We start from the raw sequence: 16527 nt of genomic DNA, 5'->3' as shown, positions 1-16527 counted from the left end.
AAAACAATATCCTGAAAGATTTAGAAAAAAGGAGACAATACATGCACTACGAAGGCATAAAATGGGCGTTGTTGATTTTGAATTACTCACCATTATTTTGTTCTTTCCATTCAATGTGCAGGTATAATACTAGCATGTGCTGATGGACTTGACTGTGCTATAAAGAGGTAAAAGAGTGTACATCTGACAAACCACCTTGGCTTATTTATTGATGTAAGTTTGGTTAACTGTGCATGCGAATTTATTTTTTCTACAAAAGCCATCATGATTTTTTTCCTACAAAACCCACCATGAGCCTAAAGTTCATGAGATATTTTCAATGACTACTTGATGATTCTTTTCCTTTCTTGTTAAGGGTTTTATTTTTTATTTCTGTATATATTCAGATTGCAATATAACCTCTGACTCGATGTAGAGCCACCACTCACCACCCTCGCCACTGTGAATGTATCTGTTTAATCATATGTTGAAGGTTGAAGACTCAATTAGAATGTTTAAAAGTATAAGGATCTGAATGAAGCTTAAGTAAAACATGAGACCAATAGCGACATTTATTCAATTAATTTTACCTGACAGCAATATTTAGGTTGTGACCCCATACATGCAATTCAAGGATTGTGAGTGGCAACTTGAAGAGACAAAATTTCAGTATGTCTTGGTATTTCTGGAGCCTGTGCGAAAATACTAGACTCTCAATAGTGTTTTTTAGCATTGCAATATCATAGCAGTGGAAAAAGAGAATGAAGATGACCCTCGCCTGTCGCCTCCCAGGCTCCCAATTCCCACCCTCTAAATCTGCCCACTCCCACAACTACTCCCCCTCTGCCGCTGCCGGAAATTCATGTTAACTATTTTTTTGGTGCGTCTACATCAGAATCTCATAAGGTCGAATTACTTTGTCCAATAATAACGTTTTGTATGCTCGACATATCTTCTTGGCTGTGATTCAGAGATCTATTTTTTGTTTAATTTATCTACTAGGGATCTGCAGCTATTTTTGGTAAACATTAGCTCATGTATGTTAGTATACTGTGTTCATGTGGAGAAAAGAAATGCAATTAGTACATTCCAGAAAAATCACATGATTTCATTTTCTTACTTGCTTGGATAACGCATATCCTCCTCTCCCTTCCATTATGATCTGTGAGTTTTTCTAATAGAATAGTTACCAACTCTTTTCTTTTGCAGCCTGCAGTCAATTTGTCAGTTTATTGAGACATCCAACTTGCATGAGTTGATCAACAAGCCCATCCCTGGTTCCTGATGGAGGCATCATCTTCCTTGCATTTCCAAGTTTCTGGTTTTAGTTTGTCCAAGATATGGCTATGCCTTTTTCTGGTACTCGTTCTTCAGAACTGCAGCCCAGCACTTTCAGATTCACCATATTTGGTCGGTATGGGGAGCTATGACATAACAGGGCCAGCAACAGACGTTAACATGATGGGATATGCAAATGCTGAGCAGATTGCATCAAGAATTCACTTTAGGCTAAAGGCTCGTGCCTTTATCGTTGCTGAGCCTAACGGCAAGCGTGTCGTGTTTGTAAATCTTGATGCTTGCATGGCATCACAGCTTGTTACTATAAAGGTGCTTGAAAGGCTTAAAGCAATGTAAGAGTGATCACTCTTGAATCTTATATCAGAAAATTGCCTCTCTCCCTCTCTCTGTTTGATCATATATTTGTATAGCCTAATCCATCATACTTTGCACACACAGGGTATCATTCATATAATTGTTTAATGATTTTTGATTTATTCACTAAAGAACTAATCCCAAATTTTTCTTTGTATTGGAGATAGCCACATTTCAACACTGCGTGAGAAATGGCAAAGTCTTTAGCCATTTTACATTCTACTGAACAGGGTCAAGACATAATGTTGATTAGATGGATAATTATATATTTTGCAAATGTAAGCTTTCTTGCACCCTCATGATGGTGTAGCTGATTATGCAAACCTCAATTTGGCAGGTATGGAGACCTTTATAATGAGAATAATGTGGCTATCAGTGGAATCCATACGCATGCTGGTCCTGGTGGTTATCTGCAGTAGTCTTCTTCGGCTCCTGGTGTACTTCTAATGTTTGTTTATTTGGTCAATAGTCATTCTGGCTCGTTTTTTTGTTTTTTTCTTGAATGAGCATTGTAAAAGGTTGCATAACTTTGGTTTTGTCCATTATTCTCATAATCAAAATATCGTATTGTGGAAGTTCATTATTCTCATAATCAAAATATGATTTAGGAAATATCAATTTTTTTGTAAAAACATTTCAATTGCGTACTAATACGATATTCAAATTTATCAAATTCGAAAATAAAAATTACTTCGTTTTTGCATTACTTATGTAAGTATAAATTGTATGAATATGAATATTACAAAAAAATATATAGTATATGAATTCTGTTAACACTATAGATATAGAGGATCGAATTTAGAGGACGTTGCTGGTGATGAAGAAAATATAGAGGATGAAATCTTTTAGAGTGTTTTGTAGAATACAGAGAATATTCATTTAAAAGATAAAATTTAAAATACGCAGCAGTCTCGTTCCCCTCCGACCGTGGACCCAAGCCTCAAGGTTCTCCATCTCCAGGTGACCCCTCCGCCTCGATCCCGTAGGATTTTCTAGCTGATTTCTTCGCCAAGCGGCATGTATACCCGTGTTTGTGAACGATTTGGGCTTGCCGCCCGCCGCTTGTGATGCGATCCGGTACTTTTTGGTGAATATTGCGGAGTGCTATGCGTACAAAGAAACATCATGCGGAGAGCACAATGGAGCCACATTCAGTTTTATTTTACATAGCTTCTTTTAAAGGGTAAAGAGTAGATGGATGATAATTCTGCATGTTTTTGTTCTGCTCTTTATGTTACATTCAACGACTTCTCCATACTTCACGCTTGTATTTGTTGAGGGACAAACAGTAGGTGGCTACTTTTGCCTCTCTTTTCTTATTTTCTTGCTTCTTGGCTGCAATACTAGTCTCCCTCTACCTATCCAACTCCATGTTTAAGAAAGTATTGTCAATGTAAATTATCTGTTTTCACCCTAACATATTGTCACAAAAGATTGTAATCGTTGTGAACTAACATTTTATCAAATAATTGACATGTCGTAGCAACGCACGGGCACTATACTAGTGTTTTGTATATGTGTCTAGATTCATCATCATCCATTTGAATATTGACATACAAACTAAGAGCTAAAACGACTACTATTTTTGAATAGAGGGAGTATAAAATAGAGGACATGCCATTGTAAATGACTATACTGTTTGGCACTATTTGCAGAGTTAAATTTAGGCCCTATTTGAAAGGGCTTCACTTCAAAAAATTTAGGTCCATTCCAGCTTCTTCTATCAAAACAGGTCTAACTCCACGAGCTCTAACTTAAAAAACTGAAACTAGAGCATGAGATTTTCGAACTCCTCAAAGGTTGCTTTAAAAACACCGTTTTTATACATCCTTATAAAGTTATATAAAAATTATCCACTATGCTATTGGTTACATATACTACCAATTAGCATATCTTTTTCCACTCCCTAATTATAAAGGATAATTAAGGAAATTTAAACACTCTTAAAACATAACTTACCAATTTATTAAAGTTGTTTAATGGTGAAGCTAGAAAATTAAAGTTGTAATTTTTAAAATGAAGCTATTCTAAACATAGACTTGAAATAGAAGATTAAATGGGAATAGAATAGGGGAGCTGTTGGTGACTTGTTCTCAAATGCTAAGAGTTAAGAACAAGGCAACATGAAAAGTGTTAAGTGTTAAAGTCCTTCGTCCTTCGAAGCATTATGTCCCTTCGGGAAATAATGAGTTTCGGACGAAGGTCATAAGAGACATACCTTCGTAAATATAATAGGTAATAACGAAAGACTCATATAAAGCATGAGATATAATATAAGCATCATCATGGAATCATTTCTATTTTATTAACATGGGAAAATAGAAATGATTTCAAATTACAAATGTACCTTCGGTCCTGAGAGAAGGTAAAAAGTACAGGCGTGACGCAAAAGCAAATGTAAAGTCAGCGTGAACAGTACGGGAGTACTGTTCATCTATTTATAGACGCGGGACGCAGCCCACGTAAAATTACATCCATGTCCATTACATTTGTTAACGGTTTATGGAAATCTATTGAGGACCCCGAAGTCTTTTCATCTTAAGGTCGGTTCCCCCTTGTGCCATTGCGCCGAAGCTTCCCTGCGTACAGCTTCGGCTGCCCCCGACCTTCGTCTGGCTCAGCCTTCGTCCTGGTCGTGCTCCATATCCATGATTCTGAATCCGAAAAATACCTGTTCATATAATTCACTTGGAAAACATTGTCAAATCATGTTTTTGAGGACCTTCGGAGGACGAAGGCCCCCAACAGTAGCCCCTCGCAATATTAATTTGTAAATAATAAATTCAGATTGCGATATGGACGAAGGCCTTGAGCCGAAGGTCCGAAAAAACACCTTAGCCCCTCGCAATATTAATTTGTAAATAATAAATTCAGATTGCGATATGGACGAAGGCCTTGAGCCGAAGGTCCGAAAAAACACCTTCCCTTTGCTAGAATAGCAACATTCACTGACAAGCGGGGCCTTTTAACTTTCAACGCCCTAGGCGTATAAATAAGAACACATCGTGAATTCATTTGGTACACACGCTTGCCTTTTGCTTCGGCCCACTAAAAATTTTTAGCTCTTGCTCATTGAGATTTGCTGGTCTTTTTGATTTCGAAGCTTCGGCCTCGGGAACAAATTTTTAGTGTTTCCGAAGATGTCTGAAGACAAGAAGATCCCTGCTGAGACGAAGCTGAGTCTCGAGGAGGAGAAGAATCTGGGGTTCCTGATAGCGATGGCAGAGACTAATACAGAGAAAATCACGAAGGAGATTCTCGAAGGTTTGTCCGAAGATACTGATGACAGCGACAGCTATGATGTGGAAAGTGATGGGGAAGAGGCCGAAGATCGACCGTGGCGACCAAGTCACTCAGTTTTTGGGAAAACAACCATCAAGCAGAGTCACATTGATAATATGAGGGGGCGATACTTCCGAGACATATCTATTGTGAGAGCTGATGCCGGGGAAAAGACTTCTCCCACCCCTGAAGAAGATGAAGTTGTGATTTTCCGAAGCCTCCTCAAGGCTGGGCTTCGATTCCCCCTGAGCAATTTTGTTGTTGAGGTACTGAAAACATTCCAAATCTACCTTCATCAACTCACTCCCGAAGCTATTATAAGAATGGGGATTTTTGTCTGGGCTGTGAGAAGCCAAGGTTTGGAGCCAAACGCTAAAAGCTTCTGCAACATACACGAGTTATTGTACGAGACGAAGCCCTGGGGAAAGGAGCAATACCACAATAACTTTGGGTGCTACAGCTTCGGCGCCCGCTCCGGGTCAAGCTACCCTGTGCCAACCTTTCGGAAGAGGTGGCCCGGAGCCTGGATGTCTGAATGGTTTTATGTGAAAAATGATCTAACAGCGCAAAATAATGTCAAAAGTATCATTATGTACCCAATTTGGCAACGCTTCGGGCTTCGAAGGCCGAAGGTTGAAATGGATGAGGCAGCCGAAGAATGCCAAAGAGCCTTCGGTGCAGTCTGCTCCTTCATTGGGTCAAGGGACTTGGTCCAGGAGCACATTGCCTTCAGGGTATGGCCACTTGCAGAAAAGTGGGAAATGCCGAAAGAAACCATCAAAGAGTCCGACGAAGGCGGACTAGTCAGATTAAAATACACATTCAAATATGCAGATAAATTTATTGAACCTGATGATGACTGGCTGAAAAGCATTGAAACATTAAGTGATGAATTACTTGGGGCATTCTCGAAGGCTGAAAATACTGCACTATCAGCAGCCTTCGGAGGCCGAAAAAAGAAGAGACTGAACCGAGTGTTTGATGCAATCGGGTTCTTCTACCCTGATTATTGCTATCCCATTCGAAGGCAGAAGAGAAAAAACACAATCTCTGCAAAAGAAGAAGTTGCAGCTGCTCCTAGCGAGCCAGAACTGAAAAGGAAAAAGATAAAGGCTCTTACGCACCGGCCGCGTTATATTGAACCAGCTTCGGTGCCGGAGTTTACCGGGAAAACTTCTTCAGCCACCGAAGCTGAAAAACTAATCGAGCCAGCCTTGTTGCCAGAGATCGCAGAAATGGCCGAAATGCCACCAAAGATAGAATCAGAACACTCAAACATTTTGTTGCCAGAAACAAAAGAGAAAACCAAAGCGCCGCTCACAGAAAAAATTGAGGAGGTAAGAGAAGCAACTGAGGGCTCCAAAACATCAGAAGTTTTGAGTCCTACAGCAATCATTGGGACAGCGAAAAATGAAAAAGTGCCAGCTGCAACTCCGAAGAGAAAAAGAATGGCTAATGTGCTAGACGTATTGGAAACGATCAAATCTTCGAGCACACCTCCGAAGAAAGCTGCTGTTACTCCTGAAACAACAGCTGAAATCTCTGGTTCTACAGCTCCAGAGCAAGAGATTTCAGCCGAAGCTGGACCCTCAGAGCCCGCAAAAACTTTGGAAAGTGAGACAGAGAAAATAACAAAGCCAACTATTGAAGAATCTAGTGTTGTTGCCCCCGAAGCATCCCCCAAGACTCGTGATTATATTTTTCGTCATGCTTCGGGGAAAAAATTATCAGAAAAAGAAGAACAAGAGGCCCAGCATTATGCCCAAAAACTGAAATATCCGAAGGGAGCATTAATATTTAATGGCAGTGGAGAAGAAGACTTCTTGTACTGTCTTCCCGACAACAAGGAAATTTCTGTCTGTCGGGAGATAAGCAGAAGCTTCGGATTCCCAACTTTAGAAGACGGACTTTCGGTGCTATCAAAAAACGATCTGGCTGACAGCCTAGCTTATAACAGTTTGAAGGTATGATAAATGAAATCCTTGTATTTTTCCGTTCATTTAAACCCTCTGACACACACACATATTCCTTTTTGCAGGGCTTGATTCTTAGCAATGCTCTCAGAGCCCAGAAAGATACTGAAGACGAAGGGTGTACTATAGCCCTGAGCAACCTTCGTTCCGAAGTAATTGAACTGAGGAACGAAGGTCTCGAAAAAGACAAAATATTATACTCATTGATAGATAAAATAAAGGAGGACGAAGCTGCTTTCAAAAGTCAGGCTGAAGCTCAGAAACGCGAAATTGAAGACCTTCGGAAACAACTGGCCAGAGCCACAGAGGAACGTATACTTGAAGAAACAAAGCGTGAACTCAGCGATCAATGGGCAGATCACCTAGAAGTGACTGTTGAAGAGCTTCGTTCATCCAAAAAGAGATGCTACAATAAATCTATAGACTGTGTTAAAAAATTAAAGGCTAGCTTCGCCAAGGTCGGCGCATTCTCAAGTGAAGAAAATTTTCTAAGGGGCAATCCCGAAAGTGTCATTGAATGGATTGACCACGAAGCTGAAGCCTTCGAAGAAATTTTAAATAGCCGAGGAGATATATGTGCCTTCTCTGGCGCCAGAGGGATTGCCACTATTTTAGAGAAGAAGGGCTGTGAACATGTGAAAATTTTAGCACAGTCCGAAGCCACCTTGTCGACTGAAGATATAAAAGATCCTTCAGCCGAAGCTAGCGCGGCTGGGGGAAAATTTTTCACCGACATCTGGGACAACGGTGGCCGAGAAATGGCAAGAGAAATTATTCAGAGAAGTGAAAAGGGCATCCATGATGCTAGAGAAGTGGCTAAGGCTGCTGAAAAGAGCACAGAGCCCGAAGGTCAATTAGGTACTAAATAATAGCTTCTACCGTGTTGTAATCTTTAGGCTTTTAAGATCTGTTTGCGATTTGTAATAGTAATGTAGTCGTGTCCTGCTTCAGATCCGACTAAAGCGCCTTCGGGCCCTCAGCCGAAGGGGGACGACGAAATTAAAAAGATGGCCGAAGATATTATGGACGAAGTCGTCAATCGGCTTCTGAATGAAGCTGCAGGAGTCGTTTTGAGAGAGGATTAAACATTTTTGTAAAAAACTTCGGAAATGTAATATAATGTAACATTTTTGTAACCCCGAATGTAATATATCTATTTTTGCTACTCAATTCTTTACGATGCATGAAACTTTACACACGTACCGTTTTTGAGTTTAGCGAAAAAAACACCTTCCCTTCTTTTCATGCTTCGTGAAGAATATCCAAACTTCGTGAAAAAATTCTCCGAAGCTATACTTCCGAAGATGAAGATTGATTCTCTTTACGACCATGATTTTCACTCTTTCAAATCATACTTTCGAAAATCAATATTGTGTCCCCTTCTTGGGACCACGATTTTTACTCTTTCAAATCATACTTCCGAAGATCAATATCGTGTCCCCTTCTTGGGACCACGATTTTCACTCTTTCAAATCATACTTCCGAAGATCAATATCGTGTCCCCTTCTTGGGCCATATGCAACATGATGTATGATGCTTATGCTATGCAAAATGATGTAATGATGTTATGCTACGTAGATGACATTTGTTCCGAAAGATACACACATATCCCCACACAATATTTTTGTATCAGCACTGATTCTTCGCTGTAAGCTCTGCATTCCCTTAGGAACGTCTTTGGAGCTTCTTCGCCTCTTACTTAGGCGGTATAAGCTCTGCATTCCCTTAGGAACGTCTTTGGAGCTTCTTCGCCTTTTACTTAGGCGGTATAAGCTCTGCATTCCCTTAGGAACGTCTTTGGAGCTTCTTCGCCTTTTACTTAGGCGGTATCAGCGTTGACTTTTCGCTGTATGCTCTGCATTCCTTTTGGAACGACTTTGGAGCAGAAAACTTACGCTGCGCTCCCTTCGGAACGACTTTTTGTAACTTCGTCAGACTTACTCTGCGTTTCTTAGAACGACTTTTCGTTGCTTCAAAGGACTTTCGATAGTCCGAAGGTCCTTTTTATTGTCGCAAACCTGTGAAGAAAACATATTTTTCTTGTAGGAATCAACGAAACTAATTACATGAAAACAATGTCCTTTATTACAGAGAATAAAACTGAATGAAAAAGATTGCTATTAAGGTAGGATATTTGTCAATAGATGTGCTTTGATTCTGGCACGGTGCTGTTGACCGTGCGAGCTTCGGACTGTTCTCTGAAGTCCCTTTGATGTGGAGCATATTGGCTCCCTTCTGGCTGCTGACCTTGTTGCAACGGAGGTGGAGGCGGAGGCTGTTGCCAGGAAGCTGAAGGCTGACTTGCCGAAGCAGCAGAGACTACAGGATGATTGCCCACATATTCTGGGATGTAGGGCGAATGATACGAAGCTGTATGCATGACCTGCTTCGGCTGGGCTTGTTGTGCTGCTGCTTCAGCTATTTCCTTTTGCTTCTGTATAGTAACATGGCACATCCTGGTAGTATGGCCTTTGTTCTCACCACAGAATAAGCAAAAGATTCTTCTTGGTTGATCGCCAAATCTTCCTCCGAAGCCCCTGGCGCCTCTGCCTCTTGGAGCTGGTGGTCGGAAGGAGCTTTGCTGTTGCCCCGAAGCCTGTGAGGAGTACTGTGGCCTTTGCTGCTGGCTCCCTTTATCATCATTTTGATTGGAATTATGAATTGATCTGACATGCCTCGGATAGAATCTTCCTCCGAAGCCCCTGGTCATCTCAGAAAATCTGAAGGCCTCCTCCCTTCTTTGGCGAAAATCATTGTCAGCTCGAATATATTCATCCATCTTCTGGAGCAGCTTCTCCAGCGTTTGAGGAGGCTTCCTGGCGAAGTACTGAGCTGACGGACCTGGCCGAAGCCCCTTGATCATGGCCTCAATGACAATTTCATTGGGCACCGTTGGTGCCTGTGCCCTCAAACGCAAAAACCTTCGGACATATGCCTGAAGGTATTCTTCGGGGTCCTGAGTGCACTGGAACAAAGCCTGAGCAGTGACCGGCTTCGTCTGAAATCCTTGAAAGCTGGTTAACAACAAGTCCTTCAGCTTCTGCCATGAAGTGATCGTTCCTGGTCGAAGGGAGGAATACCAGGTTTGAGCAACACTTCTGACAGCCATAACGAAAGATTTGGCCATGACTGAAGCATTGCCACCGTACGAAGACACTGTTGCTTCGTAGCTCATCAAAAACTGCTTCGGATCAGAATGGCCATCAAATACGGGGAGCTGAGGCGGCTTGTAGGACGGAGGCCAAGGCGTAGCCTGCAACTCAGCGGACAAGGGAGAAGCATCATCAAAAACAAAATTCCCATGATGGAAATTGTCATACCAGTCATCTTCGTTGTGAAAGCCCTCCTGATGAAGGTCTTGATGCTGAGGCCTTCGGAGTTGCTCATCCTGAGCAAGATGACGAACTTCTTCAGAGGCTTCATCTATCTGCCTCTGCAGTTCAGCTAGCCTGGCCATCTTCTCCTTCCTGCGTTGAACCTGTTGCTGAAGGATTTCCAGATTCTGAATTTCCTGATCTAGATCATCCTCCGGATGTGTTGGACTGGTAGCCTTCCTCTTCTGGCTTCGTGCCTCTCTGAGAGAAAGGACATCTTGATTGGGGTCCAGCGGCTGCAGCGTGCCAGCCCCTGGTGCTGGAGCCTTCTTCGGCGGCATGACGAAGCTGATGCTTGCCGAAGGTGCCGAAAAACTCAAGAAGTGGAAGTGAGTTCACCGGAGGTGGGCGCCAATGTTGGTGACTTGTTCTCAAATGCTAAGAGTTAAGAACAAGGCAACATGAAAAGTGTTAAGTGTTAAAGTCCTTCGTCCTTCGAAGCATTATGTCCCTTCGGGAAATAATGAGTTTCGGACGAAGGTCATAAGAGACATACCTTCGTAAATATAATAGGTAATAACGAAAGACTCATATAAAGCATGAGATATAATATAAGCATCATCATGGAATCATTTCTATTTTATTAACATGGGAAAATAGAAATGATTTCAAATTACAAATGTACCTTCGGTCCTGAGAGAAGGTAAAAAGTACAGGCGTGACGCAAAAGCAAATGTAAAGTCAGCGTGAACAGTACGGGAGTACTGTTCATCTATTTATAGACGCGGGACGCAGCCCACGTAAAATTACATCCATGTCCATTACATTTGTTAACGGTTTATGGAAATCTATTGAGGACCCCGAAGTCTTTTCATCTTAAGGTCGGTTCCCCCTTGTGCCATTGCGCCGAAGCTTCCCTGCGTACAGCTTCGGCTGCCCCCGACCTTCGTCTGGCTCAGCCTTCGTCCTGGTCGTGCTCCATATCCATGATTCTGAATCCGAAAAATACCTGTTCATATAATTCACTTGGAAAACATTGTCAAATCATGTTTTTGAGGACCTTCGGAGAATCAGCGTTGACTTTTCGCTGTAAGCTCTGCATCCCCTTAGGGACGTCTTCGGAGCTTTTTCTCTTTTTTGGTTTCGGCACTCGATGGTGCGCTCTCAGCTTTTACATGTACATCTTTGGGGGATTTTGCTCTTATAAAACTAAAAAGAAAAATTACATGTGATGGCCCCATTAAAAACCTTTCTCCCCCTTTAGAAAGGAAAAGGGTGCCATGAAAAAAAAAGTCAAAATTACATCGAGTTATACATAAAACCGCCGAAGCTCATCCGCATTCCAAGATCTTGGAATTTCATTGCCATCCATGTCCTTCAGTCTGTACGAACCAGGCCTTGACGAAGATGCTACTAAGAAAGGCCCTTCCCATTTCAGTTGCAATTTGCCCACTGTATCTGGATTGGCCACTCTCCGAAGCACCAAGTGTCCTGGCTCAATATTTTTTAGCCGGACCTTTCTATCTCGCCATTTAACTGTTTCAGCCTGGTACTTATTGATATTCTCCACGGCCTGAAGCCTGATCCCTTCTAAGGCATCTTTTTCCACGAGACAAGTATCTTCGGGACCTGATTCTGCCGAAGCTACCACTCTTATTGATCCAGCTTTGGCTTCTTCCGGGGTTATTGCTTCGTCACCAAATAACAACTTAAATGGGGTGAAGCCTGTAGATCTTGATGTTGTTGTGTTATGGCTCCATACCACTTTGGTAAGCTGATCTGGCCACTTTCCCCTTGGTTGATTGAAGATTAGCTTCATTATTCCTGTCATTATGATGCCGTTGGCCCTTTCAACAAGCCCATTTGACTCCGGGTGCCTGACTGACGCAAAGTGGATCTTCGTGCCAATTTGATCACAAAAATTCCTGAATTCTTCGGAGTCAAATTGTGTTCCGTTATCTACGGTTATAGCCTTCGGCACTCCGAAGCGACAGACAATATTCTGCCAGAAAAATTTTTGGACAGTGGCCGAAGTTATTGTAGCTAATGGCTTCGCCTCAATCCACTTGGAAAAATATTCCACAGCAACTACAACATATTTCAGATTGCCTTGAGCCGGTGGTAACGGGCCCAGCAAATCGAGGCCCCACCTTTGCAATGGCCAGATGGGTTGTATTAGCTGTGTCAAAGACGAAGGTTGTTTTTGATCTTTTGCACATTTCTGACAACCTTCGCACTTTTGAACTAACTCAGCTGCATCCGAAGCTGCCTTCGGCCAATAAAATCCTTGACGGAATACTTTTCCAAGTAACGGCCTGGATCCGATGTGGGATCCACAAAGGCCTGCATGTATCTCCTTCATCAACTCTATACCTTCGGCTCTAGACAAGCACTTGAGCAGAGGGGCACAAACTCCATGTTTGTATAACTCCCCTTCTATAATGACATACGGACGAGCTCTTGCCTCTATTCTTTTATTATAAGCTTCGTCATCTGATAAGAAGTTGCCCTGAAGGTAAGAAATTATTTCAGTTCTCCAATCTTCACTGTACACAGGAGAAATAGTAAGAACTGCTCTTTCAAGTAACTCCACTGAAGGTGCCTTTATTGTTTCGAAGAATACATCCGAAGGTAGCGGCAGCCCCTGTGCTGCAGACCTGGCTAACAAATCAGCATGTTCATTTTGCCCTCGAGGGATATTCTTAACAGAAAATCCTTCGAAAGAAGCTTCGATCCTTCGGACTGTGTCTAGGTATTTTTCAAGCTTCGGGTCTTTAGCCTTGCAACTTTTGTCAATATGACCCGAAACAATCTGAGAATCAGTTTTAAGGATCGCCCTCCTGATCCCCATCGCCTTTAGTTTCCGAAGACCCAGGAGCAAGGCTTCGTACTCAGCAATATTATTTGTGCAGCTGAAGTCCAGTTTTGCTGCATAGCAAGTTTTAACCTTGGACGGTGAAACCAAAACAGCAGCTGCTCCTGCTCCGAAGGTTCCCCAGGAGCCATCACAAAACACTGTCCATGCTTCGGCATCTTTATTCACTTCTTCGCCTTGAGCCCCTGGCGTCCAGTCGGCAATAAAATCTGCCAACGCTTGAGATTGGATCGAGGATCTGTGCACATAATCAATGTAAAATTCATTAAGCTCCGCAGCCCATTTTCCAATTCGGCCAGTAGCTTCTTTATTTCTCATGATATCTTTCAACGGCTGCGAAGAAGGAACAATAATATTATATGCCTGAAAATAATGCCGAAGCTTCCTGGATGCCATTAGAACGGCATACAACACCTTCTCCAGTTCTGTATAATTTTTCTTTGAGACACTAAGGACTTCAGATACAAAATATACTGGGAACTGCTTCTTGATTTGTCCATCAAACTTCTCCTGCACAAGTGCCGCACTTACTGCTGAGTGCGAAGCTGCCACATACAACAACAGAGGAGCCCCTGGCATTGGTGGAGTTAATGTTGTTAGATCTATCAGGTATTGCTTGAGTTCTTCGAAAGCTTTTTGTTGAGCTGGGCCCCATTGAAAGACTTCAGCTGATTTTAGCACCTCGAAGAAGGGTAGATTTCTTTCCGCTGATCTGGATATAAATCTGTTAAGAGATGCCAGTCTTCCTGTCAATCTTTGGGCCCCCTTTCTTGTGGTTGGTGGCTCCATTCGAAGTATAGCTTCGATTTTATTTGGGTTAGCTTCAATTCCCTTTGTTGAAACCAAGCATCCAAGGAATTTACCCTTCTTTACTCCGAAGACACATTTTTCTGGATTCAGCTTCAGACCAGCTTGTCTGAAGCTGGCGAAGGTCTCCTGCAGATCAGCAATATGGTCTTCTTGCTTCGTGCTTTTTACAATAATGTCATCAACATAGGTCAACACATTTCTGCCTATCTGAGATTGGAGAACCTTCGCAGTCATCCTGCTGAAACTCCCTCCTGCATTCTTAAGCCCCTCAGGCATCCGAAGATAGCAATATGTACCACTTGGGGTTATGAAACTAGTCTTCGGCTCATCCTCCTTTTTCATCCAGATTTGATGATAGCCTGAGTAACAATCCAGGAGACTCATGAGTTCCGAAGAAGCTGCTGCATCAACTAAAGAGTCTATCCTTGGCAGCGGGAACTCATCCTTCGGACAAGCCTTGTTGAGATCTGTGAAATCAATACACATTCTCCACTTTCCATTGGCCTTCTTCACCATAACAGTGTTAGCTAGCCATTCTGGATACTTCACTTCTCTGATAACTCCTGCACTTAGGAGTCTTTTTACTTCGTTGCGAGCCCCTTCGGCCTTGTCATCAGACATTTTCCGAAGCCTCTGCTTGCGGGGTCTGAAGGATGGGTCAACATTGAGCGAATGTTCAATAACATCCTGATTCACTCCACAAAGATCATTGGCTGACCATGCAAAAACATCTTTATTGTTGAATAAAAACCTTATCAAGGTTTTCTCTTGATCTTCAGATAATTGCGAGCCCAATAGCACCTTCTGCTCTGCTATATCCTCACACAGCAGCATGGGCTTCGGCTGATCAGCCGAAGCTGCTTTTTCCCTCCTGAACTTGTACTGTTCACCAGTTTCAACTCCATCTATATTATGGATTGCCTTGGAATCAGTCTAGCTTCCTTCGGCCCTTCTGGCAGCTTCCTGACTCCCATGAATAGCAATAGGCCCTTGGTCCGAAGGTATCTTCATGCAGAGATAAGCTGGGTGAAGAATTGCTTCAAAAGCATTTAGGGTACCACGACCAATAATGGCGTTGTAGGGGTATTCCATGTCAACAATATCAAACACAATTTGCTCAGTCCTTGTGTTATTAACGAATCCGAAGGTTACCGGCATGGTAATCTTCCCGAGTGCCACAATCTGCCGCCCTCCGAAGCCACAAAGAGGGTGCGTAGCATCATGAATCTTGTCTTCAGGCTCTTGCATCTGTCTGAAGGCTTTGGCAAATATAATGTCAGCTGCACTGCCTGTGTCAACTAGGACATTGTGAACCAGAAACCCTTTGATCACACAAGAAATGACCATAGCATCATTGTGAGGATAGTCCTTGAGCTGAAGATCTTCCTGAGAGAAGGTAATTGGAATGTGAGACCATTTTGACTTAATGAAGGGTCCCTGCACTCCAACATGCTGCACCCTTCTCTGAGCCTCCTTCTTCTGCTTTTTGTTAGCTGGCTCTGAGCAAGAACCGCCTGTTATCGGGAGCACCAGCTTCGAAGCCGAAGCAGCTCCAGCTTGAGTGTTGAACGAAGCCATCAGCTCAGAAAGGTGGAAGTGAGTTGACCGGAGGTGGGCGCCAATGTTGGGGACTTGTTCTCAAATGCTAAGAATTAAGAACAAGGCAACACAAAAAACGTTAAGTGTTAAGGTCCTTCGTCCTCCATAACGTTATATCCCTTCGGGATATAAAGCATCTCGGACGAAGGTTACGGAGGACATACCTTCGTAAGCATAACAACGAAGAATGAAGCATTCACATAAATCATAGAATATGAAATAAACATTTAAATATTGTCATAGAATTATCTCTACTTGTATTAATGAATATAAATGACTTTGAATTACAAATGTACCTTCGGTCTTGCAGAAGGCAAAAGTACAAGCGTGATGTGAAGGCAAATGACAGGTTCACGTGAACAGTGCAGAGGTACTGTTCATCTATTTATAGGCACAGGTCGCAGCCTGTGACAAATTACAATTATGCCCCTTGCGAAAGCTTACAGCATTGACTCAGACCTATATGTATAAAAAGGTCATTCTATCTCTATGTCGGTTTAAAACGCCGAAGCTCCATGAAAAGGGACCTTCGGCCATCTCTTGGAGACGACTTCAGCCGAAGCTGCTTCTTCGTGTGAGACCTTCGGCGCACCAACGCCCTAGGCGTATAAATAAGAACACATCGTGAATTCATTTGGTACACACGCTTGCCTTTTGCTTCGGCCCACTAAAAATTTTTAGCTCTTGCTCATTGAGATTTGCTGGTCTTTTTGATTTCGAAGCTTCGGCCTCGGGAACAAATTTTTAGTGTTTCCGAAGATGTCTGAAGACAAGAAGATCCCTGCTGAGACGAAGCTGAGTCTCGAGGAGGAGAAGAATCTGGGGTTCCTGATAGCGATGGCAGAGACTAATACAGAGAAAATCACGAAGGAGATTCTCGAAGGTTTGTCCGAAGATACTGATGACAGCGACAGCTATGATGTGGAAAGTGATGGGGAAGAGGCCGAAGATCGACCGTGGCGACCAAGTCACTCAGTTTTTGGGAAAACAACCATCAAGCAGAGTCACATTGATAATATGAGGGGGCGATACTTCCGAGACA

General features: G+C 42.6%; 1 protein-coding gene across 1 annotated transcript; it reads left to right on the top strand.

Annotated features, from left to right (window-relative positions):
• Window positions 1–823: 823 nt before the first annotated feature.
• On the top strand, window positions 824–2109 carry LOC111589575 (neutral ceramidase). Its single transcript, XM_023300437.2, has 3 exons — window positions 824–885; window positions 1189–1610; window positions 1970–2109. Exons 2-3 carry the CDS (start codon window positions 1264–1266, stop codon window positions 2049–2051), a joined length of 429 nt encoding a protein of 142 aa, XP_023156205.1. The 5' UTR covers window positions 824–885; window positions 1189–1263; the 3' UTR covers window positions 2052–2109.
• The last annotated feature ends 14418 nt before the right edge of the window (window positions 2110–16527 follow it).

The sequence above is a fragment of the Zea mays genome, chromosome 6, assembly GCF_902167145.1.
Source record: "Zea mays cultivar B73 chromosome 6, Zm-B73-REFERENCE-NAM-5.0, whole genome shotgun sequence".
NCBI classification, from domain to species: domain Eukaryota; kingdom Viridiplantae; phylum Streptophyta; class Magnoliopsida; order Poales; family Poaceae; genus Zea; species Zea mays.
This window is presented reverse-complemented; position numbering and strand designations above follow the sequence as displayed.